Source organism: Salmo salar, chromosome ssa17, assembly GCF_905237065.1.
Source record: "Salmo salar chromosome ssa17, Ssal_v3.1, whole genome shotgun sequence".
Lineage (NCBI taxonomy): Eukaryota > Metazoa > Chordata > Actinopteri > Salmoniformes > Salmonidae > Salmo > Salmo salar.
The window spans coordinates 77,226,800-77,253,649 of record NC_059458.1 but is presented as its reverse complement, the minus strand read 5'-3'; the positions used below and the strand labels follow the sequence as shown (position 1 = coordinate 77,253,649).

Here is a 26,850-nt window from a genome sequence, read left to right as displayed (position 1 = left end):
ACCTGTGGTATTTTGGTTGCCACTACATCCGTGTGATTTCTAGAGATGATAAACGTGGTTGTTGTTTTACAGCGAGTCAACAACACCTTTCTAATAACAGACTCTCCAGAGAACAAAATACGGAAAACAAAGAATGACCAATTCTCAAGAACACAGAGAAATGTAAATCATTCAAGGATAAAAAAACAACATCAAATCCTATTCCACAAATCACATTAGGGTGTATTACTAGTCAATTACTCAGAATATTCGTTCCTAATTTATTTTATACCTTTATTTAACTAGGCAAGTCAGTTAAGAACAAATTCTTATTTTCAACGACGGCCTAGGAACAGTGGGTTAACTGCCTTGTTCAGAGGCAGAACGACAGATGTGTACCTTGAAAGCTCGGGGATTCGATCTTGCAACCTTTCAGTTACTATAGTCCAACTCTCTAACCACTAGGCTATCTGCCGCCCCAGGTTGCCTAGTAATTGCATGTGGACATTTTTATTCCAGACAAAGAAACAAGGATTACATCAGGAATGTCCCAAAGCTAAACACATGGGTTGTGTCCAAAATGGCACACTATTCCCTATGGGCTCTGGTCAAAAGTAGTCCACTAAATAGGGAATAGGGTGCCACTTGGGATGTAAACCCATGGTACATTTAGTAAATGTCCCTCTACAGACTCCAGGTGTTTGTTGACAGTGTGGTTATCTGTTGCCAATAGCAGGTTGACAGGACCTCTATGGTCTTACACTCAGGTGAGTCTGGGAGTCTGTACCACAGAGATGACTACTCCAGGTGAGTCTGGGAGTCTATACTACATAGATGGCTCCACCAGGTGAGTCTGGGAGTCTATACTACAGAGATGACTCCTCCAGTTGAGTCTGGGAGTCTATACCACAGAGATGACTCCACCAGGTGAGTCTGGGAGTCTATACTACAGAGATGACTCCCACAGGTGAGTCTGGGAGTCTATACTACAGAGATGGCTCCACCAGGTGAGTCTGGGAGTCTATACTACAGAGATGGCTCCACCAGGTGAGTCTGGGAGTCTATACTACAGAGATGGCTCCACCAGGTGAGTCTGGGAGTCTATACTACAGAGATGACTCCTCCAGGTGAGTCTGGGAGTCTATACTACAGAGATGACTCCTCCAGGTGAGTCTGGGAGTCTATACTACAGAGATGACTCCTCCAGGTGAGTCTGGGAGTCTATACTACAGAGATGACTCCTCCAGGTGAGTCTGGGAGTCTATACTACAGAGATGGCTCCACCAGGTGAGTCTGGGAGTCTATACTACAGAGATGGCTCCACCAGGTGAGTCTGGGAGTCTATACTACAGAGATGGCTTCACCAGGTGAGTCTGGGAGTCTATACTACAGAGATGGCTCCACCAGGTGAGTCTGGGAGTCTATACTACAGAGATGGCTTCACCAGGTGAGTCTGGGAGTCTATACTACAGAGATGACTCCTCCAGGTGAGTCTGGGAGTCTATACTACAGTGATGACTACCCCAGGTGAGTCTGGGAGTCTATACTACAGAGATGACTCCTCCAGGTGAGTCTGGGAGTCTATACTACAGTGATGACTACCCCAGGTGAGTCTGGGAGTCTATACTACAGAGATGGCTCCACCAGGTGAGTCTGGGAGTCTATACTACAGAGATGGCTCCACCAGGTGAGTCTGGGAGTCTATACTACAGAGATGGCTCCTCCAGGTGAGTCTGGGAGTCTATACTACAGAGATGACTCCACCAGGTGAGTCTGGGAGTCTATACTACAGAGATGACTCCTCCAGGTGAGTCTGGGAGTCTATACTACAGTGATGGCTACTCCAGGTGAGTCTGGGAGTCTATACTACAGAGATGACTCCTCCAGGTGAGTCTGGGAGTCTATACTACAGAGATGACTCCTCCAGGTGAGTCTGGGAGTCTATACTACAGAGATGACTCCTCCAGGTGAGTCTGAGTCTATACTACAGAGATGACTCCTCCAGGTGAGTCTGGGAGTCTATACTACAGAGATGGCTCCACCAGGTGAGTCTGGGAGTCTATACTACAGACATGGCTACACCAGGTGAGTCTGGGATTCTATACTACAGAGATGACTCCTCCAGATGAGTCTGGGAGTCTATACTACAGTGATGACTACTCCAGGTGAGTCTGGGAGTCTATACTACAGAGATGACTCCGCCAGGTGAGTCTGGGAGAGAGTTCATTTCTGCTGCATCTTCTGCCACATCAAGGACCTCTGAGATTATCACTCTCTTGTTGTCACGCTCTGTATCTGCTCCCCTACCCACAATCCACAAAAAACTCTCTCGCTCTCTCATGTAATCTCTGAAATTCGCTGCCTGGGTTGATTAACTCCTTGAGGAGACGTTGGGTTGAGTAACTCCTTGGGGAGACATTGGGTTGAGTAACTCCTTGAGACATTGGGTTGCGTAACTCCTTGGGGAGACATTGGGTTGAGTAACTCCTTGAGGAACATTGGGTTGCGTAACCCCTTGAGGAGACGTTGGGTTGAGTAACTCCTTGGGGAGACATTGGGTTGAGTAACTCCTTGAGGAGACATTGGGTTGAGTAACTCCTTGGGGAGACGTTGGGTTGAGTAACTCCTTGGGGAGGACGTTGGGTTGAGTAACTCCTTGAGGAGACATTGGGTTGAGTAACTCCTTGAGGAGACATTGGGTTGAGTAACTCCTTGAGGAGACATTGGGTTGAGTAACTCCTTGAGGAGACATTGGGTTGAGTAACTCCTTGAGGAGACATTGGGTTGAGTAACTCCTTGGGGAGACATTGGGTTGAGTAACTCCTTGAGAGACATTGGGTTGCGTAACTCCTTGGGGAGACATTGGGTTGAGTAACTCCTTGAGGAGACATTGGGTTGAGTAACTCCTTGAGGAGACATTGGGTTGAGTAACTCCTTGAGGAGACATTGGGTTGAGTAACTCCTTGGGGAGACATTGGGTTGAGTAACTCCTTGGGGAGACATTGGGTTGAGTAACTCCTTGAGGAGACATTGGGTTGAGTAACTCCTTGAGGAGACATTGGGTTGAGTAACTCCTTGGGGAGACATTGGGTTGAGTAACTCCTTGGGGAGACATTGGGTTGAGTAACTCCTTGGGGAGACATTGGGTTGAGTAACTCCTTGGGGAGACATTGGGTTGAGTAACTCCTTGAGGAGACATTGGGTTGAGTAACTCCTTGAGGAGACATTGGGTTGAGTAACTCCTTGAGGAGACATTGGGTTGCGTAACTCCTTGAGACATTGGGTTGAGTAACTCCTTGGGGAGATATTGGGTTGAGTAACTCCTTGAGGAGACATTGGGTTGAGTAACTCCTTGAGGAGACATTGGGTTGAGTAACTCCTTGAGGAGACATTGGGTTGCGTAACTCCTTGAGGAGTCTTGTTAAGTACAGAGAACACTTCAGTACAGGAGGATGGACACTGACACAAAGAACAACTGCTGTGGTGATCCTCATACCAATAAGCAAGCACGCATGCACACACACACACACACACACACACACACACACACACACACACACACACACACACACACACACACACACACACACACACACACACACACACACACACACACACACACACACACACACACACACACACACACACACACACACCTCCATAAAACCACAACAGACAACCAGACTTGATTACAGTGTTTATTATAGTTTTACATTATATTATGACTTTATAATTAAGACTTTATTCCAGTGAACAATTAACAACATGAAGATGGAACTAAACAGACAAACATTCATTATTTTATGATACATTACCTTTCCATGGAAACAGTAACCACAGGAAGAATTTCCCCCAAAACAACCTCCATGCCAACAAACTACTGGCTCTCTTCAGTAGCAGTATTCAGTCTGCATCCCAAATGGCACCCTGTTCCCTATTTAGTGCACTACTTTTCAATAAGGGCCCATAGGGCTCCGGTCAAACATAGTGCATCATATAGGGAATAGGGTGCTATTTGGAACACACTTCAGTCATAATGAAAGATGTATGAAAAATGGACTGTGTCTGCCACTGTGGCATGCATTGAGCAGTAGAGGCAATAGGGCCAGTAATGTAGTCTCCCTGTGGTATCATTTACTTTACATTGCTAATAATGGAGTCTCCCTGTGGTGTCATTTACTTTACATAGCTAATAATGGAGTCTCCCTGTGGTATCATTTACTTTACATAGCTAATAATGGAGTCTCCCTGTGGTATCATTTACTTTACATAGCTAATAATGGAGTCTCCCTGTGGTATCATTTACTTTACATAGCTAATAATGGAGTCTCCCTGTGGTATCATTTACTTTACATAGCTAATAATGGAGTCTCCCTGTGGTATCATTTACTTTACATAGCTAATAATGGAGTCTCCCTGTGGTGTCATTTACTTTACATAGCTAATAATGGAGTCTCCCTGTGGTATCATTTACTTTACATAGCTAATAATGGAGTCTCCCTGTGATATCATGTACATATGTGTGTGTGTGTGTGTGTGTGTGTGTGTGTGTGTGTGTGTGTGTGTGTGTGTGTGTGTGTGTGTGTGTGTGTGTGTGTATAAAGTCATTAATCAGCAGCAGTCCTATCAGTCCAATAAGCTCTGTTATAAGTGTAGTACCATTTGTACCACATCTCACACAGAGCTGTCACTTGGTGGTTGGCAACCAGAGGAGTGTAGGTTGGTGGGGGTCTAATTGTTATTGACCCTTTTCCAACCATTTTCATGGTCAACAGTAATAATAGCAACCGCAAGTAAGTAGGTAGGCGAAGCCCATGTTGTTGGTGGTGGGTCCATTCAACGTTACTGACCTTTTCCCACAATCCCTTTCACCATTCAACAACAGTCCCAAGGGGAGAAACAAAGTAACAAGGCCTCTTAGTCCCGGGGTAACACTTGACCCTCCTATCTCCCCTTCACACTGATTTCCTCCGCTTCCCGAAGACATTATTGATGAGTTTGGCCATGGACTTGGAGCCACTAGGTCTCCGTCTCCTCTCCTTGGCCTTGCCCCCAGGCTGGCGTTGTGGACCATCTTAGAGAACATGAGGACCACCTCCTGGTAGTGTTCTGCTGCAGAGAGCTCGTAGAACTGGCACTGGGACTCTGCTGCCAGGCGCTGGCCTTCCTCTCGACGCACCTCCCTCACGTGGCACAGGTCCTGCTTGTTCCCCACCAGGAACACCAGAGTGTCTGCATCCCTGAGGGGAGAGAGAGAGAGAGAGGGAGGAGGAAGACGTGGTGAGACACAATAAGGACGGTCATAACGAATCCCTGGATGTAAGAGAAGACAAACCAGGAGGACAGGTTGAGTGAAATGGTAGTGACATTTAAAGACTATGGTGCATCTGAAATGCCACCCTATTCCATTTACATGACACTATTTCTGATCAGAGTCATGTCAAAACGTAGTCAAGAAGCAGTCCAAAGTATTGCTCTTTTTAATAGGGAACAGGGTGCCCGTTCAGATGTAACCTATGAGACTAAAACCTCGCTGGAGAGGTGAGAGTATCGTCACTGTATGTGTCAGTGCTAAACTGTAGGTCTGTGTTGTTGTCCACAAACTATTTTGGTGTGACATTTACAGTATGTAGTAACTTTGAATACTGTGGGTGAAGACCCAGTACATTGAGATGTTCCCTCATTAACCAGAAGACCATTAGACAGATGTTCCATCACAAACCAGAAGACCGTTAGACAGATGTTCCCTCATCCCCATTAGACCACTAGACAGATGTTCCCTCATCCCCATTAGACCGTTAGACAGATGTTCCATCATAAACCAGAAGACCGTTAGACAGATGTTCCCTCATCCCCATTAGACCACTAGACAGATGTTCCCTCATCCCTAGAAGACAGATATTCCCTCATCCCTAGAAGACAGATGTTCCCTCATCCCTAGAAGACCATTACACAGATGTTCCCTCATTACCCTAGAACTAGACAGATGTTCCCTCATCCCTAGAAGACCATTACACAGATGTCCCCTCATCCCTAGAAGACCACTACACAGATGTCCCCTCATCCCTAGAAGACAGATGTTCCCTCATCCCTAGAAGACCATTACACAGATGTTCCCTCATCCCTAGAAGACAGATGTTCCCTCATCCCTAGAAGACCATTCACAGATGTTCCCTCATCCCTAGAAGACCACTACACAGATGTTCCCTCATCCCTAGAAGACAACTCGATGTCCCCTCATCCCTAGAAGACCATTACACAGATGTTCCCTCATCCCTAGAAGACAGATGTTCCCTCATCCCTAGAAGACCATTACACAGATGGTCCCTCATCCCTAGAAGACCACTACACAGATGTTCCCTCATCCCTAGAAGACAACTACACAGATGTCCCCTCATCCCTAGAAGACCATTACACAGATGTTCCCTCATCCCTAGAAGACAGATGTTCCCTCATCCCTAGAAGACCATTACACAGATGTTCCCTCATCCCTAGAAGACAGATGTTCCCTCATCCCTAGAAGACCATTACACAGATGTTCCCTCATCCCTAGAAGACCACTACACAGATGTTCCCTCATCCCCATTAGACCATTAGACAGGTGTTCCCTCATCCACAGAAGACCAATAGACAGACGTTCCCTCATCCCTAGAAGACAGATGTTGCCTCATTCCTAGAAGACAGATGTTCCTAATCCCCATTAGACCATTAAACAGATGTTCCCTCCTCCCCAAAAGACCATTAGACAGATGTTCCCTCATCCACAGAAGACCATTAGACAGATGTTCCCTCATCCCCAGAAGACCATTAGACAGATGTTCCCTCATCCCTAGAAGACCACTAGACAGATGTTCCCTCATCCACAGAAGACCATTAGACAGATGTTCCCTCATCCCCATTAGACCACTAGACAGATGTTCCCTCATCCCCATTAGACCATTAGACAGATGTTCCCTCATCCACAGAAGACCATTAGATAGATGTTCCCTCATCCCTAGAAGACCACTAGACAGATGTTCCCTCATCCCTAGAAGACCAACAGACAGATGTTCCCTCATCCCCATTAGACCGTTAGACAGATGTTCCCTCATCCCTAGAAGACCAACAGACAGATGTTCCCTCATCCCCATTAGACCGTTAGACAGATGTTCCCTCATCCCTAGAAGACCAACAGACAGATGTTCCCTCATCCCCATTAGACCACTAGACAGATGTTCCCTCATCCCCATTAGACCATTAGACAGATGTTCCCTCATCCACCATTAGATAGATGTTCCCTCATCCACAGAAGACCATTAGACAGATGTTCCCTCATCCCCAGAAGACCACTAGACAGATGTTCCCTCATCCCCAGAAGACCACTAGACAGATGTTCCCTCATCCCCATTAGACCACTAGACAGATGTTCCCTCATCCCCATTAGACCATTAGACGGATGTTCCCTCATCCACAGAAGACCATTAGACAGATGTTCCCTCATCCCCATAAGACCACTAGACAGATGTTCCCTCATCCCCATAAGACCACTAGACAGATGTTTCCTCATCCCTAGAAGACCACTAGACAGATGTTCCCTCATCCCTAGAAGACCACTAGACAGATGTTCCCTCATCCCTAGAAGACCATTAGACAGATGTTCCCTCATCCCTAGAAGACCACTAGACAGATGTTCCCTCATCCCCCATTAGACAGATGTTCCCTCATCCCTAGAAGACCATTAGACAGATGTTCCCTCATCCCTAGAAGACCACTAGACAGATGTTCCCTCATCCACAGAAGACCATTAGACAGATGTTCCCTCATCCCCAGTAGACCATTAGACAGATGTTCCCCCATCCATAGAAGACCACTAGACAGATGTTCCCTCATCCACAGAAGACCATTAGACAGATGTTCCCTCATCCACATCCATTAGACCAATGTTCCCTCATCCCCATTAGACCGTTAGACAGATGTTCCCTCATCCCCATTAGACCGATGTTCCCTCATCCACAGAAGACCATTAGACAGATGTTCCCTCATCCCCATTAGACCACTAGACAGATGTTCCCTCATCCCCATTAGACCATTAGACAGATGTTCCCTCATCCCCATTAGACCGTTAGACAGATGTTCCCTCATCCCCATTAGACCGATGTTCCCTCATCCACAGAAGACCATTCGACAGATGTTCCCTCATCCCCATTAGACCACTAGACAGATGTTCCCTCATCCCCATTAGACCATTAGACAGATGTTCCCTCATCCCCATTAGACCATTAGACAGATGTTCCCTCATCCCCATTAGACCACTAGACAGATGTTCCCTCATCCCCATTAGACCATTAGACAGATGTTCCCTCATCCCCATTAGACCGTTAGACAGATGTTCCCTCATCCCCCATTAGACCGATGTTCCCTCATCCACAGAAGACCATTAGACAGATGTTCCCTCATCCACAGAAGTCCATTAGACAGATGTTCCCTCATCCACAGAAGTCCATTAGACAGATGTTCCCTCATCCCTAGAAGACCACTAGACAGATGTTCCCTCATCCCCATTAGACCGTTAGACAGATGTTCCCTCATCCACAGAAGACCATTAGACAGATGTTCCCTCATCCCCAGAAGACCATTAGACAGATGTTCCCTCATCCCTAGAAGACCACTAGACAGATGTTCCCTCATCCACAGAAGACCATTCGACAGATGTTCCCTCATCCCCATTAGACCATTAGACAGATGTTCCCTCATCCCTAGAAGACCACTAGACAGATGTTCCCTCATCCCTAGAAGACCACTAGACAGATGTTCCCTCATCCCCATTAGACCACTAGACAGATGTTCCCTCATCCACAGAAGACCATTAGACAGATGTTCCCTCATCCACAGAAGACCATTAGACAGATGTTCCCTCATCCACAGAAGACCATTAGACAGATGTTCCCTCATCCCCAGAAGACCACTAGACAGATGTTCCCTCATCCACAGAAGACCATTAGACAGATGTTCCCTCATCCCCTTTAGACCACTAGACAGATGTTCCTCATCCACAGAAGACCATTAGACAGATGTTCCCTCATCCACAGAAGACCACTAGACAGATGTTCCCTCATCCCTAGAAGACCACTAGACAGATGTTTCCTCATCCCCATTAGACAGATGTTCCCTCATCCACAGAAGACCATTAGACAGATGTTCCCTCATCCCTAGAAGACCACTAGACAGATGTTCCCTCATCCACAGAAGACCACTAGACAGATGTTCCCTCATCCCTAGAAGACCATTAGACAGATGTTCCCTCATCCCCATTAGACCATTAGACAGATGTTCCCTCATCCACAGAAGACCATTAGACAGATGTTCCCTCATCCCTAGAAGACCACTAGACAGATGTTCCCTCATCCCCATTAGACCATTAGACAGATGTTCCCTCATCCACAGAAGACCATTAGACAGATGTTCCCTCATCCCTAGAAGACCACTAGACAGATGTTCCCTCATCCCTAGAAGACCATTAGACAGATGTTCCCTCATCCCTAGAAGACCACTAGTGAAAACATTCCAACAATCAGTTCAGCCATAATAGAGAGATGACATAAGACGCCTCAACAGCAATAGAATTCTCATTATGACAGGAGAATTCAATAGCAGCTAGATATTTACTAGAGGATTGGTATGAGAGCAGAATGATGAGTTAGTGGTGTACTGGAATACTACCAGCAGGAACTGAAGGTCATACAGACAATAGATATTGGCTCTGAATAAAATAAGGTGCTGATCACATGGACATGAGCCAGAGAGTTGAATCTCTATGGTAGAATCAATCAATGGGATTACTAACGATGTAACAGTTGTTGGGCAGTGTGGGCTGCTGTTAAACCCACATCAATGTCCAATCTATTGATGTACAATGACAATAATAGGATGGAATGTCAGTCCCACTGCCTCCACTCCTCCCCCTATGCCAAGTGGATGGAAGGTCTGTATCAGTGTGAGAGTCTACCTTTTGGTAGGTCTGTGGAACGTGAAGGTCTGTATCAGTGTGAGGTCTACCTTTTGGCAGGTCTGTGGAACGTGAAGGTCTGTATGAGTGTGAGGGTCTACCTTTTGGTAGGTCTGTGGAACGTGGAAGGTCTGTATCAGTGTGAGAGTCTACCTTTTGGTAGGTCTGTGGAACGTGAAGGTCTGTATCAGTGTGAGGGTCTACCTTTTGGTAGGTCTGTGGAACTTGAAGGTCTGTATCAGTGTGAGAGTCTACCTTTTGGTAGGTCTGTGGAACGTGAAGGTCTGTATCAGTGTGAGAGTCTACCTTTTGGTAGGTCTGTGGAACGTGAAGGTCTGTATCAGTGTGAGAGTCTACCTTTTGGTAGGTCTGTGGAACGTGAAGGTCTGTATCAGTGTGAGAGTCTACCTTTTGGTAGGTCTGTGGAACGTGAAGGTCTGTATCAGTGTGAGAGTCTACCTTTTGGTAGGTCTGTGGAACGTGAAGGTCTGTATCAGTGTGAGAGCCTACCTTTTGGTAGGTCTGTGGAACGTGAAGGTCTGTATCAGTGTGAGAGCCTACCTTTTGGTAGGTCTGTGGAACGTGAAGGTCTGTATCAGTGTGAGAGCCTACCTTTTGGTAGGTCTGTGGAACGTGAAGGTCTGTATCAGTGTGAGAGCCTACCTTTTGGTAGGTCTGTGGAACGTGAAGGTCTGTATCAGTGTGAGAGTCTACCTTTTGGTAGGTCTGTGGAACGTGAAGGTCTGTATCAGTGTGAGAGTCTACCTTTTGGTAGGTCTGTGGAACGTGAAGGTCTGTATCAGTGTGAGAGTCTACCTTTTGGTAGGTCTGTGGAACGTGAAGGTCTGTATCAGTGTGAGAGTCTACCTTTTGGTAGGTCTGTGGAACGTGAAGGTCTGTATCAGTGTGAGAGTCTACCTTTTGGTAGGTGAGGGGAACGTGAAGGTCTGTATCAGTGTGAGAGTCTACCTTTTGGTAGGAAAGGGAAATGGAAAGTCTGTATAGGTGAGTGGATGGACTGTACAGGTGAGTGGATGGACTGGACAGGTGAGTGGATGGACTGGACAGGGAGGGTGGATGGACTGGACAGGTGGGTGGATGGACTGGACAGGTGAGTGGATGGACTGGACAGGTGAGTGGATGGACTGGACAGGTGGGTGGATGGACTGGACAGGTGAGTGGATGGACTGGACAGGTGAGTGGATGGACTGGACAGGTGAGTGGAAGGACTGGACAGGTGGAGAGATGGACTGGACAGGTGAGTGGATGGACTGGACAGGTAGGTGGATGGACTGGACAGGTAAATAGATGGACTGGACAGGTAGGTGGATGGACTGGACAGGTAAATAGATGGACTGGACAGGTGAGTGGATGGACTGGACAGGTAGGTGGATGGACTGGACAGGTAAGTAGATGGACTGGACAGGTGAGTGGATGGACTGGACAGGTGAGTGGATGGACTGGACAGGTGAGTGGATGGACTGGACAGGTGTATAGATGGACTGGACAGGTGAGTGGATGGACTGGACAGGTGAGTGGATGGACTGGACAGGTGAGTGGATGGACTGGACAGGTGAGTGGATGGACTGGACAGGTGCGTAGATGGACTGGACAGGTGAGTGGATGGACTGGACAGGAGGGTGGATGGACTGGACAGGTGGGTGGATGGACTGGACAGGTGAGTGGATGGACTGGACAGGAGGGTGGATGGACTGGACAGGTGAGTGGAAGGACTGGACAGGTGGGGAGATGGACTGGACAGGTGGGTGGATGGACTGGACAGGTAGGTGGATGGACTGGACAGGTAAATAGATGGACTGGACAGGTGAGTGGATGGACTGGACAGGTAAATGCATGGACTGGAAAGGTGAGTGGATGGACTGGACAGGTGTATAGATGGACTGGACAGGTGAGTGGATGGACTGGACAGGTGAGTGGATGGACTGGACAGGTAAATAGATGGACTGGACAGGTGAGTGGATGGACTGGACAGGTGAGTGAATGGACTGGACAGGTGAGTGAATGGACAGGACAGGTGAAGGATGGACTGGACAGGAGGGTGGATGGACTGGACAAGTGAATGGAAAAACTGGACAGGTGAGTGGATGGACTGTACAGGTGAGCAGATGGACAGGACAGGTGTGTGGATGGACTGGACAGGTGAGTGGATGGACTGGACAGGTGAGTGGATGGACTGGACAGGTGAGTAGATGGACTGGACAGGTAGGTAGATGGACTGGACAGGTAGGTAGATGGACTGGACAGGTGAGTGGATGGACTGGGCAGGTGAGTGGATGGACTGGACAGATGCATGGATGGACTGGACAGGTGGGTGGATGGACTGGACAGGTGAGTGGATGGACTGGACAGGTGAGTGGATGGACTGTACAGGTGTGTAGATGGACTGGACAGGTGAGTGGATGGACTGGACAGGTGAGTGGATGGACTGGACAGGTAAGTGGATGGACTGGACAGGTGAGTAGATGGACTGGACAGGTGACTAGATGGACTGGACAGGTGAATAGATGGACTGGACAGGTGAGTAGATGGACTGGACAGGTGAGTAGATGGACTGGACAGGTGAGTAGATGGACTGGGCAGGTGAGTAGATGGACTGGACAGGTGAGCGGATGGACTGGACAGGTGTGTGGATGGACTGTACAGGTGAGTAGATGGACTGGACAGGTGAGTGGATGGACTGTACAGGTGAGTAGATGGACAGGACAGGTGTGTGGATGGACTGGACAGGTGAGTGGATGGACTGTACAGGTGAGTGGATGGACTGTACAGGTGAGTGGAAGGACTGTACAGGTGAGTAGATGGACAGGACAGGTAGGTGGATGGACTGGACAGGTGAGTGGTTACCTTTTGGCCACTCCCAGGTTTAACTCTCTGATCAGGTGTACTACGGCTTTAGCCTTGATGAAGGAGGAGCGGTCACTGATGTCATAGACCACTATGAAGCCATCAGCCCAGTGGATCTGGTCGGTCAGAGTTAACTTCCCCTCACAGGCCTGCAGAGCAACACAAACAGCAAGGACATGTTGCTATAACCAAGCAATCTGATTCACACCAGCGGAGGCTGGTGAAGGGAGGGTCGGCTCATAGTAATGGCTGGAATAGAATAAGGCTGGAATGGAATGAGAGAAACCCCATTCCATTCATTACAACGAGCCTGTCCTCCGATGTAAAGTTACCCCAGCCTCCACTAAGCCTGTCCTCCGATGTAAAGTTAACCCAGCCTCCACTAAGCCTGTCCTCCGATGTAAAGTTACCCCAGCCTCCACTAAGCCTGTCCTCCGATGTAAAGTTAACCCAGCCTCCACTAAGCCTGTCCTCCGATGTAAAGTTACCCCAGCCTCCACTAAGCCTGTCCTCCGATGTAAAGTTACCCCAGCCTCCACTAAGCCTGTCCTCCGATGTAAAGTTACCCCAGCCTCCACTAAGCCTGTCCTCCGATGTAAAGTTACCCCAGCCTCCACTAAGCCTGTCCTCCGATGTAAAGTTACCCCAGCCTCCACTAAGCCTGTCCTCCGATGTAAAGTTACCCCAGCCTCCACTAAGCCTGTCCTCCGATGTAAAGTTACCCCAGCCTCCACTAAGCCTGTCCTCCGATGTAAAGTTACCCCAGCCTCCACTAAGCCTGTCCTCCGATGTAAAGTTACCCCAGCCTCCACTAAGCCTGTCCTCCGATGTAAAGTTACCCCAGCCTCCACTAAGCCTGTCCTCCGATGTAAAGTTACCCCAGCCTCCACTAAGCCTGTCCTCCGATGTAAAGTTACCCCAGCCTCCACTAAGCCTGTCCTCCAATGTAAAGTTACCCCAGCCTCCACTAAGCCTGTCCTCCGATGTAAAGTTACCCCAGCCTCCACTAAGCTTGTCCTCCGATGTAAAGTTACCCCAGCCTCCACTAAGCCTGTCCTCCGATGTAAAGTTACCCCAGCCTCCACTAAGCCTGTCCTCCGATGTAAAGTTACCCCAGCCTCCACTAAGCCTGTCCTCCGATGTAAAGTTACCCCAGCCTCCACTAAGCCTGTCCTCCAATGTAAAGTTACCCCAGCCTCCACTAAGCCTGTCCTCCGATGTAAAGTTACCCCAGCCTCCACTAAGCCTGTCCTCCGATGTAAAGTTACCCCAGCCTCCACTAAGCCTGTCCTCCAATGTAAAGTTACCCCAGCCTCCAGTAAGTGATCTGACTTCACATGCTGAAATAAAAGCCTTCATCCTACTCTGATGAATCATAATTATAAACAGGGTGGTTCGAGCCCTGAATGCTGATTGGCTGACCGTATACCACGGGTATGACAAAACAATTATTTTTATTGCTCTAATTACATTGGTAATCAGTTTATAATAACAATAAGGCACCTTGGGGGTTTGTGGTATATGGCCAATATACCATGACAAACAGCTGTATCTAGGCACTCCGCGTTGCGTCGTGCATAAGATCAGCCTTTAGCCGTGATATATTGGCCATATACCACACATCCTCTGGCCTTATTTCTTAATTATAACCTAAGGTTGCCTTCGCCCACTTCTGGGCATTTCCACTTTGTTATCGCAGACATCCATCCAACTCCTAGAGGTAATGCTCCTGTCACTTCAGTGCAAATTCAAAGTCTTCCTTCTGTGGGGAATTGGTTCAGGTCTGATTTACAGTGATGTATTAACTGTGGGGGAAATGGTTCAGGGCTGATTTACAGTGGTGTATTAACTGTGGGGGAAATGGTTCAGGTCTGATTTACAGTGATGTATTAACTGTGGGGGAAATGGTTCAGGGCTGATTTACAGTGATGTATTAACTGTGGGGGAAATGGTTCAGGTCTGATTTACAGTGATGTATTAACTGTGGGGGAAATGGTTCTGGTCTGATTTACAGTGATGTATTAACTGTGGGGGAAATGGTTCAGGTCTGATTTACAGTGATGTATTAACTGTGGGGGAAATGGTTCTGGTCTGATTTACAGTGATGTATTAACTGTGGGGGAAATGGTTCTGGTCTGATTTACAGTGATGTATTAACTGTGGGGGAAATGGTTCAGGGCTGATTTACAGTGATGTATTAACTGTGGGGAAATGGTTCTGGTCTGATTTACAGTGATGTATTAACTGTGGGGAAATGGTTCAGGTCTGATTTACAGTGATGTATTAACTGTGGGGGAAATGGTTCAGGTCTGATTTACAGTGATGTATTAACTGTGGGGGAAATGGTTCAGGTCTGATTTACAGTGATGTATTAACTGTGGGGGAAATGGTTCTGGTCTGATTTACAGTGGTGTATTAACTGTGGGGAAATGGTTCTGGTCTGATTTACAGTGATGTATTAACTGTGGGGGAAATGGTTCAGGTCTGATTTACAGTGGAGTATTAACTGTGGGGGAAATGGTTCAGGGCTGATTTACAGTGATGTATTAACTGTGGGGGAAATGGTTCAGGGCTGATTTACAGTGATGTATTAACTGTGGGGGAAATGGTTCAGGTCTGATTTACAGTGATGTATTAACTGTGGGGGAAATGGTTCAGGTCTGATTTACAGTGATGTATTAACTGTGGGGGAAATGGTTCTGGTCTGATTTACAGTGATGTATTAACTGTGGGGGAAATGGTTCTGGTCTGATTTACAGTGATGTATTAACTGTGGGGGAAATGGTTCTGGGCTGATTTACAGTGATGTATTAACTGTGGGGGAAATGGTTCAGGTCTGATTTACAGTGATGTATTAACTGTGGGGGGAAATGGTTCTGGTCTGATTTACAGTGATGTATTAACTGTGGGGGAAATGGTTCTGGTCTGATTTACAGTGATGTATTAACTGTGGGGAAATGGCTCTAGTCTGATTTACAGTGATGTATTAACTGTGGGGAAATGGTTCAGGGCTGATTTACAGTGATGTATTAACTGTGGGGGAAATGGTTCAGGTCTGATTTACAGTGATGTATTAACTGTGGGGAAAATGGTTCTGGTCTGATTTACAGTGATGTAATAACTGTGGGGGAAATGGTTCTGGTCTGATTTACAGTGATGTAATAACTGTGGGGGGAAATTGTTCTGGGCTGATTTACAGTGATGTATTAACTGTGGGGGAAATGGTTCTGGTCTGATTTACAGTGATGTATTAACTGTGGGGAAAATGGTTCAGGGCTGACTTACAGTGATGTATTAACTGTGGGGGAAATGGTTCTGGTCTGATTTACAGTGATGTATTAACTGTGGGGGAAATGGTTCTGGTCTGATTTACAGTGATGTATTAACTGTGGGGGAAATGGTTCTGGTCTGATTTACAGTGATGTATTAACTGTGGGGGAAATGGTTCAGGTCTGATTTACAGTGATGTATTAACTGTGGGGGAAATGGTTCTGGTCTGATTTACAGTGGCGTATTAACTGTGGGGAAATGGCTCTAGTCTGATTTACAGTGATGTATTAACTGTGGGGAAATGGTTCAGGGCTGATTTACAGTGATGTATTAACTGTGGGGAAATGGCTCTAGTCTGATTTACAGTGATGTATTAACTGTGGGGAAATGGTTCAGGTCTGATTTACAGTGATGTATTAACTGTGGGGGAAATGGTTCTGGTCTGATTTACAGTGATGTATTAACTGTGGGGGAAATGGTTCTGGTCTGATTTACAGTGATGTATTAACTGTGGGGGAAATGGTTCTGGTCTGATTTACAGTGATGTATTAACTGTGGGGGAAATGGTTCTGGTCTGATTTACAGTGATGTATTAACTGTGGGGGAAATGGTTCTGGTCTGATTTACAGTGATGTATTAACTGTGGGGAAATGGTTCAGGTCTGATTTACAGTGATGTATTAACTGTGGGGGAAATGGTTCTGGTCTGATTTACAGTGATGTATTAACTGTGGGGGAAATGGTTCAGGTCTGATTTACAGTGATGTATTAACTGTGGGGAAATGGTTCTGGTCTGATTTACAGTGATGTATTAACTGTGGGGGAAATGGTTCTGGTCTGATTTACAGTGATGTATTAACTGTGGGGGAAATGGTTCAGGTCTGATTTACAGTGATGTATTAACTGTGGGGGAAATGGTTCAGGTCTGATTTACAGTGATGTATTAACTGTGGGGAAATGGTTCAGGTCTGATTTACAGTGATGTATTAACTGTGGGGAAATGGCTCTAGTCTGATTTACAGTGATGTATTAACTGTGGGGGAAATGGTTCTAGTCTGCTTTACAGTGATGTATTAACTGTGGGGGAAATGGTTCTGGTCTGATTTACAGTGATGTATTAACTGTGGGGAAATGGTTCTGGTCTGATTTACAGTGATGTATTAACTGTGGGGGAAATGGTTCAGGTCTGATTTACAGTGGTGTATTGAATGCAGTGCAGAACTTTGGCTGTGACTATATAAGAAGGGTTAGAGAGACAGGGAGAGAAAGAGAGGGAGGGAAAGTGTCAGAGAGAGGAAGGGAAAGAGGCAGGGAGAGAGGGAGGAACCAGAGACAGGGAGGGAGACAGGGAAAGAGGCAGGGAGAGAGGGAGGACCGAGGGAGACAGGGAAAGAGGCAGGGAGAGAGGGAGGGAGACAGGGAAAGAGGGATGGTGGGAGGGAGACAGGGAAAGAGGGAGGGAGGCAGGGAAAGAGGGATGGTGGGAGGGAGACAGGGAAAGAGGCAGGAGAGAGAGGGAGACAGGGAAAGAGGGATGGTGGGAGGGAGACAGGGAAAGAGGCGGAGAGAGGGAGGGAGACAGGGAAAGAGGGATGGTGGGAGGGAGACAGGGAAAGAGGCAGGGAGAGAGGGAGGGAGACAGGGAAAGAGGCAGGGAGAGAGGGAGGGAGACAGGGAAAGAGGGAGGGAGGCAGGAATGGTGGGAGGGAGACAGGGAAAGAGGGAGGAGGCAGGGAAAGAGGGATGGTGGGAGGGAGACAGGGAAAAGGGAGGGAGGCAGGGAAAGAGGGAGGGTGGGAGGGAGACAGGGAAAGAGGGAGGCAGGGAAAGAGGGAGGGTGGGAGGGAGACAGGGAAAGAGGGAGGCAGGGAAAGAGGGAGGGAGGCATTGCTGCATGCTTGGCTGGGCACAATAAGTGAGATTGATTACTCTGTTAGGAGTTTTCACTGCACTGACTTTATTATCCTGTACCATACATGTATTACCCTGTACCATACATGTATTATCCTGTACCATACATGTATTATCCTGTACCATACATGTATAATCCTGTACCATACATGTATTATCATGTACCATACATGTATTATCCTGTACCATACATGTATAATCCTGTACCATACATGTATTATCCTGTACCATACATGTATTATCCTGTACCATACATGTATTATCATGTACCATACATGTATTATCCTGTACCATACATGTATTATCATGTACCATACATGTATTATCCTGTACCATACATGTATTATCCTGTACCATACATGTATTATCATGTACCATACATTTATTATCCTGTACCATACATTTATTATCATGTACCATACATGTATTATCCTGTAACATACATTTATTCATGACCATACATGTATTATCCTGTATAATACATGTATTATCCTGTACCATACATTTATTATCATGTACCATACATGTATTATCATGTACCATACATTTATTATCATGTACCATACATGTATTATCCTGTACCATACATTTCAGATAGAGGAATATTGGGTATAAGAGATGGCTTTTATTATCCTGTACCATACATGTATTATCCTGTACCAGACATGTATTATCCTGTACCATACATGTATTATCATGTACCATACATTTCAGATAGAGGAATATTGGTTATAAGAGATGGCTTTTATTATCCTGTACCATCATGTATCTTACCATACATGTATTATCATGTACCATACATTTCAGATAGAGGAATATTGGTTATAAGAGATGGCTTTTCTTCAGCTTATGAAGCTTATAAAGTGGCCACTCAGATCATTTAATTGTGATAATAAACATGATGGCCATCACGTGGTTCCCCTCCTCTCAACTCACCTGTGAGCATGGATCATAGAGTTCTAGATTCAGCTGTCTACCATCAATAGACAGACGCTTTCTGTATATGCATTCTGCATGAGAGAGAGAGAGAGAGAGAGAGAGAGAGAGAGAGGTAGAGTGAGAAAGAAACAGAGAGAGAGAAATAGAGAGACAGAAGGAGAGAGAGAGAGAAAGAGGGAAAGAGAGAGAGAAAGAGAGAGGGAAAGAGAGCGAGCGCGAGAGAGAAAGAGAGAGAGAGGGATAGAGAGACAGAGAGAGAAAGAAAGAAAGAGCGAGAGAGCGAGAGCGAGAAAGAAAGAAAGAAAGAAAGAAAGAAAGAAAGAGAGAGAGAGAGAGAGAGAGAGAGAGAGAGAGAGAGAGAGAGAGAGAGAAATGGGGGATTGAAAGAGGGGAGAAAATGACAATAATTAGATAAAATGAAGCTACGGTAAAGTCCAGTTTCCACAACAGTCACTATCTAACCTAATGCCCGGAGGAGTGTTATTCAACCTTTCTATCCATAGAAATATGATCAATATTAAATAATAACAACACAGACTAATACCAATATTGACTAGATACTTTTATTTTGAATCACTGTAGCCTAAAATATTTCATACAAATGATCCAACATGTACAATACAACATGTAGCCTACAATACAACATGTAGCCTACGACACAACATGTAGCCGACAGTACAACATGTAGCCGACAACACAACATGTAGCCGACAGTACAACATGTAGCCGACAACACAACATGTAGCCGACAACACAACATGTAGCCTACAATACAACATGTAGCCGACAATACAACATGTAGCCTACAATACAACATGTAGCCTACAATACAACATGTAGCCTACAATACAACATGTAGCCTACAACACAACATGTAGCCGACAGTACAACATGTGGCCTACAACACAACATGTAGCCTACAGTACAACATGTAGCCTACAGTACAACATGTAGCCGACAATACAACATGTAGCCGACAATACAACATGTAGCCGACAATACAACATGTAGCCGACAATACAACATGTAGCCGACAATACAACATGTAGCCGACAATACAACTTGTAGCCTACAACACAACATGTAGCCTACAATACAACATGTAGCCTACAATACAACATGTACAATACAACATGTAGCCTACAACACAACATGTAGCCTACAACACAACATGTAGCCTACAACACAACATGTAGCCTACAACACAACATGTAGCCGACAACACAACATGTAGCCGACAACACAACATGTAGCCTACAATACAACATGTAGCCTACAACACAACATGTAGCCGACAATACAACATGTAGCCGACAATACAACATGTAGCCGACAACACAACATGTAGCCGACAACACAACATGTAGCCGACAACACAACATGTAGCCTACAACACAACATGTAGCCGACAACACAACATGTAGCCGACAACACAACATGTAGCCGACAATACAACATGTAGCCGACAACACAACATGTAGCCGACAACACAACATGTAGCCGACAACACAACATGTAGCCGACAATACAACATGTAGCCTACAATACAACATGTAGCCTACAATACAACATGTACAATACAACATGTAGCCTACAACACAACATGTAGCCTACAACACAACATGTAGCCTACAACACAACATGTAGCCGACAACACAACATGTAGCCGACAACACAACATGTAGCCGACAATACAACATGTAGCCTACAATACAACATGTAGCCTACAACACAACATGTAGCCGACAATACAACATGTAGCCGACAATACAACATGTAGCCGACAACACAACATGTAGCCGACAACACAACATGTAGCCGACAACACAACATGTAGCCTACAACACAACATGTAGCCGACAACACAACATGTAGCCGACAACACAACATGTAGCCGACAATACAACATGTAGCCGACAACACAACATGTAGCCTACAATACAACATGTAGCCGACAACACAACATGTAGCCGACAACACAACATGTAGCCTACAATACAACATGTAGCCTACAATACAACATGTAGCCTACAACACAACATGTAGCCGACAATACAACATGTAGCCTACAACACAACATGTAGCCTACAACACAACATGTAGCCTACAACACAACATGTAGCCGACAACACAACATGTAGCCGACAACACAACATGTAGCCGACAACACAACATGTAGCCGACAATACAACATGTAGCCTACAACACAACATGTAGCCTACAACACAACATGTAGCCTACAACACAACATGTAGCCGACAATACAACATGTAGCCGACATGTAGCCTACAACACAACATGTAGCCTACAACACAACATGTAGCCGACAATACAACATGTAGCCGACATGTAGCCTACAACACAACATGCAGCCTACAACACAACATGTAGCCGACAATACAACATGTAGCCGACATGTAGCCTACAACACAACATGTAGCCTACAATACAACATGTAGCCGACAATACAACATGTATCCGACAACACAACATGTAGCCGACAACACAACATGTAGCCGACAACACAACATGTAGCCGACAACACAACATGTAGCCGACAACACAACATGTAGCCGACAACACAACATGTAGCCGACAACACAACATGTAGCCGACAACACAACATGTAGCCGACAACACAACATGTAGCCGACAACACAACATGTAGCCTACAATACAACATGTAGCCGACAATACAACATGTATCCGACAACACAACATGTAGCCGACAACACAACATGTAGCCGACAACACAACTGAACAATACTTCTGATGGAAGTAGCCTAGCTATATCCAATCATCTACCATCTGATGAAGGACAATGTGTTCACTAGGAAACATCAGGAGATCGAACAATTACGTAATTATGTCAGAACTGGACATGAGTAACGATGCGTAAAAGCAATGATATGGATCAAAGATCAATTGGAAAACAAAACATTTGTAAATGTCTTTTTTTTTTTTACAGATTGTATCATAATAATTAGCATGAAGTTGTATTCATGTTACACAAGTCTATTGTAGAAAACTAAGTAGGTTAGAAACCTGATGATGATGCATATTCGCCGATAAATCGCCTCGTCAGGAATCGAACGATGAGAGCTGAGGAAGGAATAAGATAGTTATATATATATATGTAAAAAAATAGCCTACGAATAATGTACACTATTTGGACAAACAATAAGCAAGCCAAACCAACCGAACGAAATGTTTTTACATGACAGGTAAAACATTTGTCTTACCTGATTTCCCGACTCCTTCGCCTCCCAAAACCGCAAGTTTAATATCATTCATTATTGCGGTTTGAATCCCTTCCGATTTAAAAAAAAAAGTGGTTGTTAAAGTTTACAAATCAAAGGAAAAATAACAATAATCCCTTTGAAAAATCGAATCCCTTGAAGTCTACATTACACTACGACCAAAAGAAGAGTTTAAAAAAAATCGAGCAGGACGCATCCATAGTCGTTCGACCGTTTCCACTCTGTCGCTCTGTTCAAGTGTTGATCTGTTGGAGCGGCGTCCCGGTACCGGCGCTGCGTACAGCCTTCTATCTCAGGGTTCTGAAGCACGCACTGTTCTCAACCGAGAGAGAGCGAGGGAGAGGTAGAGAGAGAGAGAGGGAGAGGGAGAGGGAGAGGGAGAGAGAGAGAGAGAGAGAGAGAGAGAGAGAGAGAGAGAGAGAGAAGCTCGATCATAACGTCACTATGACGAACACATTGGTTGAAGTGAGTGAGACATGGACATCAGAGGCATGCTTTTATAAATGAGAAGCACACTTGTTTTTCATGGAGAGGAGAGGTAGCGTTTGTGTTTTTCCTCCCTCCTACCCTCTTTATTCTCCTCATTGAAGAGACTTATTCAGTAGGTTTTAGAATGACCTTTGTGGATGTGTTCCCTCATAGCAACAAAAACCATCAACACAGAGTAACAACAAGACCTTAGTGACCTATAGAATAGCTCATCATACACTACATCACCAACAGTATGTGGAAACCTGCTCGTCCAATAATCTCATTCTAAAATTATGGGTATTAATATGGAGTTGGTTCCCCCTTTGCTGCTATAACAGCCTCCACTCTTCTGGGAAGGCTTTCCACTAGATGTTGGAACATTGCTGCTATAACAGCCTCCACTCTTCTGGGAAGGCTTTCCACTAGATGTTGGAACATTGCTGCAGGGGGACTTGCTTCCATTCAGCCACAAGAGCATTAGTGAGGTCGGGCACTGATGTTGGGCGATTAGGGTTGGCTCGCAGTCGGCGTTCCAATTCTTCCCAAAGGTGTTCGATGGGGTTGTGGTCAGGGCTCTGTGCAGGCCAGTCAAGTTCTTCCACAACGATCTCGATAAACCATTTCTGTACGGACCTCGTTTTGTACACTGGGGCATTGTCCTGCTGAAACAGGAAAGGACCTTCCTCAAACTGTTGCCACAAAGTTTGGAAGCACAGAATTGTCTAGAATGTCATCGGCCTAGCCCGAACCATGAATAACAGCCCCAGACCATTATTCCTCTTCCACCAAACTTTACAGTTGGCATCCTGCATTGGGGCAGGTAGCGTTTCCTGGCATCCGCCAAACACAGATTCGTTCGTCGGACTGCCAGATGGTGAAGTGTGATTCATCACTCCAGTGAACGTGTTTCCACTGCTCCAGAGTTCAATGGCGGTGAGCTTTACACCACTCCAGCTGATGCATGGCGTTGCACATGATGATCTTAGGTTGGTGTGCGGCTGCTTGACCATGGAAACCCATTTCATGAAGCTCCCGACAAAGAACAGCTCTTGTGCTGACGTTGCTTCCAGAGGCAGTTTGGAACTTGGTACTGAGTGTTGCAACCGAGAACAGATGGTTTTTACGCTCTACTCGCTTCAGCACTCGACGGTCCCGTTCTGTGAGCTTGTGTGTCCTACCACTTCGCGGCTGAGCCGTTGTTGCTCCTAGATGTTTCCACTTCACAATAACAGCACTTACAGTAGACTGAAACAGCTCTAGCAGGGCAGAAATTTGACAAACTGACTTGGTGGAAAGGTGGCATCCTATGACGGTGCCACGTTGAAAGTTACTGAGCTCTTCAGTAAGGCCATTCTACTGCCAATGTTTCACTATGGAGATTGCATGGCTGTGTGCTCAATTTTATACACCTGTCAGCGACGGGTGTGGCTGAAATAGCCGAATCCACTAAATTGAAGGGGTGTCCACATACTTTTGTATATTTAGTATACTTTTATAATAAAGAAACCTGCATCTTTCATTGACACTGTTAGAGCACTGATGTTAGGAAGGAAAACATCTGAGAAAAATTGGTTCGGCACAAATGTGTACATCTGCTCCAAACACGAGATCAGCCAGCACTTTACATATTTTACAGAACTTAAAGTTCTATCTTATCAATTGAAGTAAAAGTGGGACAGGAAGCTGGCTCGCTGTACATACTGTGGATTGATTGCTCATCAGCAGAACAGGCTTGTGGAGACATAGTGCAGCATTTTTCAGGCACTTTTCTAGAGGCGCGCAAGGTAAGTCATGAAGAGAAAAAAAAGGCCAGGGAGAGAGAGAGCAAGAGAGAGAGAGATGTAGAGAGCGATAGAAAGAGGGAGGAGAAAGAGAGAGAGAGAGAGAGATGGGGGAGTGAAGGAGGGGAGAAAATGACAATAACTAGATGAAATGAGGCTATGGTAAAGTCCAGTTTCCACAACAGTATTGTGAGGCAGACCCTCCTGAACTATAGCTGCTACCTCTTCATTAGAGGATCTGATTTGGCAGGGAGCCTAGCGGTGTCAGAGTGGTGACAGGGAGTCTAGCGGTGTCAGAGTGGTGACAGGGAGTCTAGCGGTGTCAGAGTGGTGACAGGGGGTCTAGCGGCGTCAGATTGGTGACAGGGAGTCTAGAGGTGTCAGAGTGGTGACAGGGTGTCTAGCGGTGTCAGAGTGGTGACAGGGAGCCTAGCGGTGTCAGATTGGTGACAGGGAGTCTAGAGGTGTCAGAGTGGTGACAGGGAGTCTAGCGGTGCCAGAGAGGTGACAGGGGGTCTAGCGGTGTCTGAGTGGTGACAGGGAGTCTAGCGGTGTCAGAGAGGTGACAGGGAGTCTAGAGGTGTCAGAGTGGTGACAGGGGGTCTAGAGGTGTCAGAGTGGTGACAGGGGGTCTAGCGGTGTCAGAGTGGTGACAGGAGGTCTAGAGGTGTCTGAGTGGTGACAGGGTCCCTAGCGGTGTCAGAGTGGTGACAGGGGGTCTAGCGGTGACAGAGTGGTGACAGGGAGTCTAGAGGTGTCAGAGTGGTGACAGGGAGTCTAGCGGTGCCAGAGAGGTGACAGGGGGTCTAGCGGTGTCAGAGTGGTGACAGGGAGTCTAGAGGTATCAGAGTAGTGACAGGGAGTCCCTAGCGGTGTCAGAGGGGTGACAGGGAGTCTAGCGGTGACAGAGTGGTGACAGGGAGTCTAGCGGTGCCAGAGAGGTGACAGGGGGTCTAGCGGTGTCAGAGTGGTGACAGGGAGTCTAGAGGTGTCAGAGAAGTGACAGGGAGTCTAGCGGTGTCAGAGGGGTGACAGGGAGTCTAGCGGTGTCAGAGAGGTGACAGGGAGTTGAAACTAGATTCACTCTGAAAAACAATGCTCTTGCTGAGCCACTATCACAGAATAATAACATCATTTTTCAGAGGCACGTAAGATAAGGCCAAATAGATCAATCTGATTCTCTCTCGCTGTTTACCATGGTGATTGTTATCCAGTCAATTTAACAATCTGATTCTCTCTCATAACAATCTGATTCTCTCATTATAACAATCTGATTCTCTCTCTCATTATAACAATCTGATTCTCTCTCTCATTATAACAATCTGATTCTCTCTCTCTCATTATAACAATCTGATTCTCTCTCTCATTATAACAATCTGATTCTCTCTCATTATAACAATCTGATTCTCTCATTATAACAATCTGATTCTCTCATTATAACAATCTGATTCTCTCATTATAACAATCTGATTCTCTCTCATTATAACAATCTGATTCTCTCTCTCATTATAACAATCTGATTCTCTCATTATAACAATCTGATTCTCTCTCTCATTATAACAATCTGATTCTCTCTCTCATTATAACAATCTGATTCTCTCTCTCATTATAACAATCTGATTCTCTCTCTCTCATTATAACAATCTGATTCTCTCTCATTATAACAATCTGATTCTCTCTCTCATTATAACAATCTGATTCTCTCTCTCATTATAACAATCTGATTCTCTCTCTCTCATTATAACAATCTGATTCTCTCTCTCTCATTATAACAATCTGATTCTCTCATTATAACAATCTGATTCTCTCTCATAATCTGATTCTCTCTCTCATTATAACAATCTGATTCTCTCTCTCATTATAACAATCTGATTCTCTCTCTCATTATAACAATCTGATTCTCTCTCATTATAACAATCTGATTCTCTCTCTCATTATAACAATCTGATTCTCTCATTATAACAATCTGATTCTCTCTCTCATTATAACAATCTGATTCTCTCTCTCATTATAACAATCTGATTCTCTCTCATTATAACAATCTGATTCTCTCTCTCATTATAACAATCTGATTCTCTCTCTCATTATAACAATCTGATTCTCTCTCATTATAACAATCTGATTCTCTCTCATTATAACAATCTGATTCTCTCTCTCATTATAACAATCTGATTCTCTCTCATTATAACAATCTGATTCTCTCTCTCATTATAACAATCTGATTCTCTCTCTCATTATAACAATCTGATTCTCTCTCTCATTATAACAATCTGATTCTCTCTCATTATAACAATCTGATTCTCTCTCATTATAACAATCTGATTCTCTCTCTCATTATAACAATCTGATTCTCTCTCTCATTATAACAATCTGATTCTCTCTCCATTATA

At 45.5% G+C, this 26,850-nt stretch overlaps 1 protein-coding gene across 1 annotated transcript; it reads right to left on the bottom strand.

Moving 5' to 3' along the window:
• Window positions 1-3,663: 3,663 nt before the first annotated feature.
• On the bottom strand, window positions 3,664-22,988 carry rergla (RERG/RAS-like a). The gene is given in 6 exon segments (XM_045700173.1): window positions 3,664-5,029; window positions 5,032-5,219; window positions 12,830-12,978; window positions 18,946-19,019; window positions 21,994-22,050; window positions 22,191-22,988. Coding segments are annotated over 6 exon segments (615 nt in total). The 5' UTR covers window positions 22,243-22,988; the 3' UTR covers window positions 3,664-4,934.
• Window positions 22,989-26,850: the final 3,862 nt, after the last annotated feature.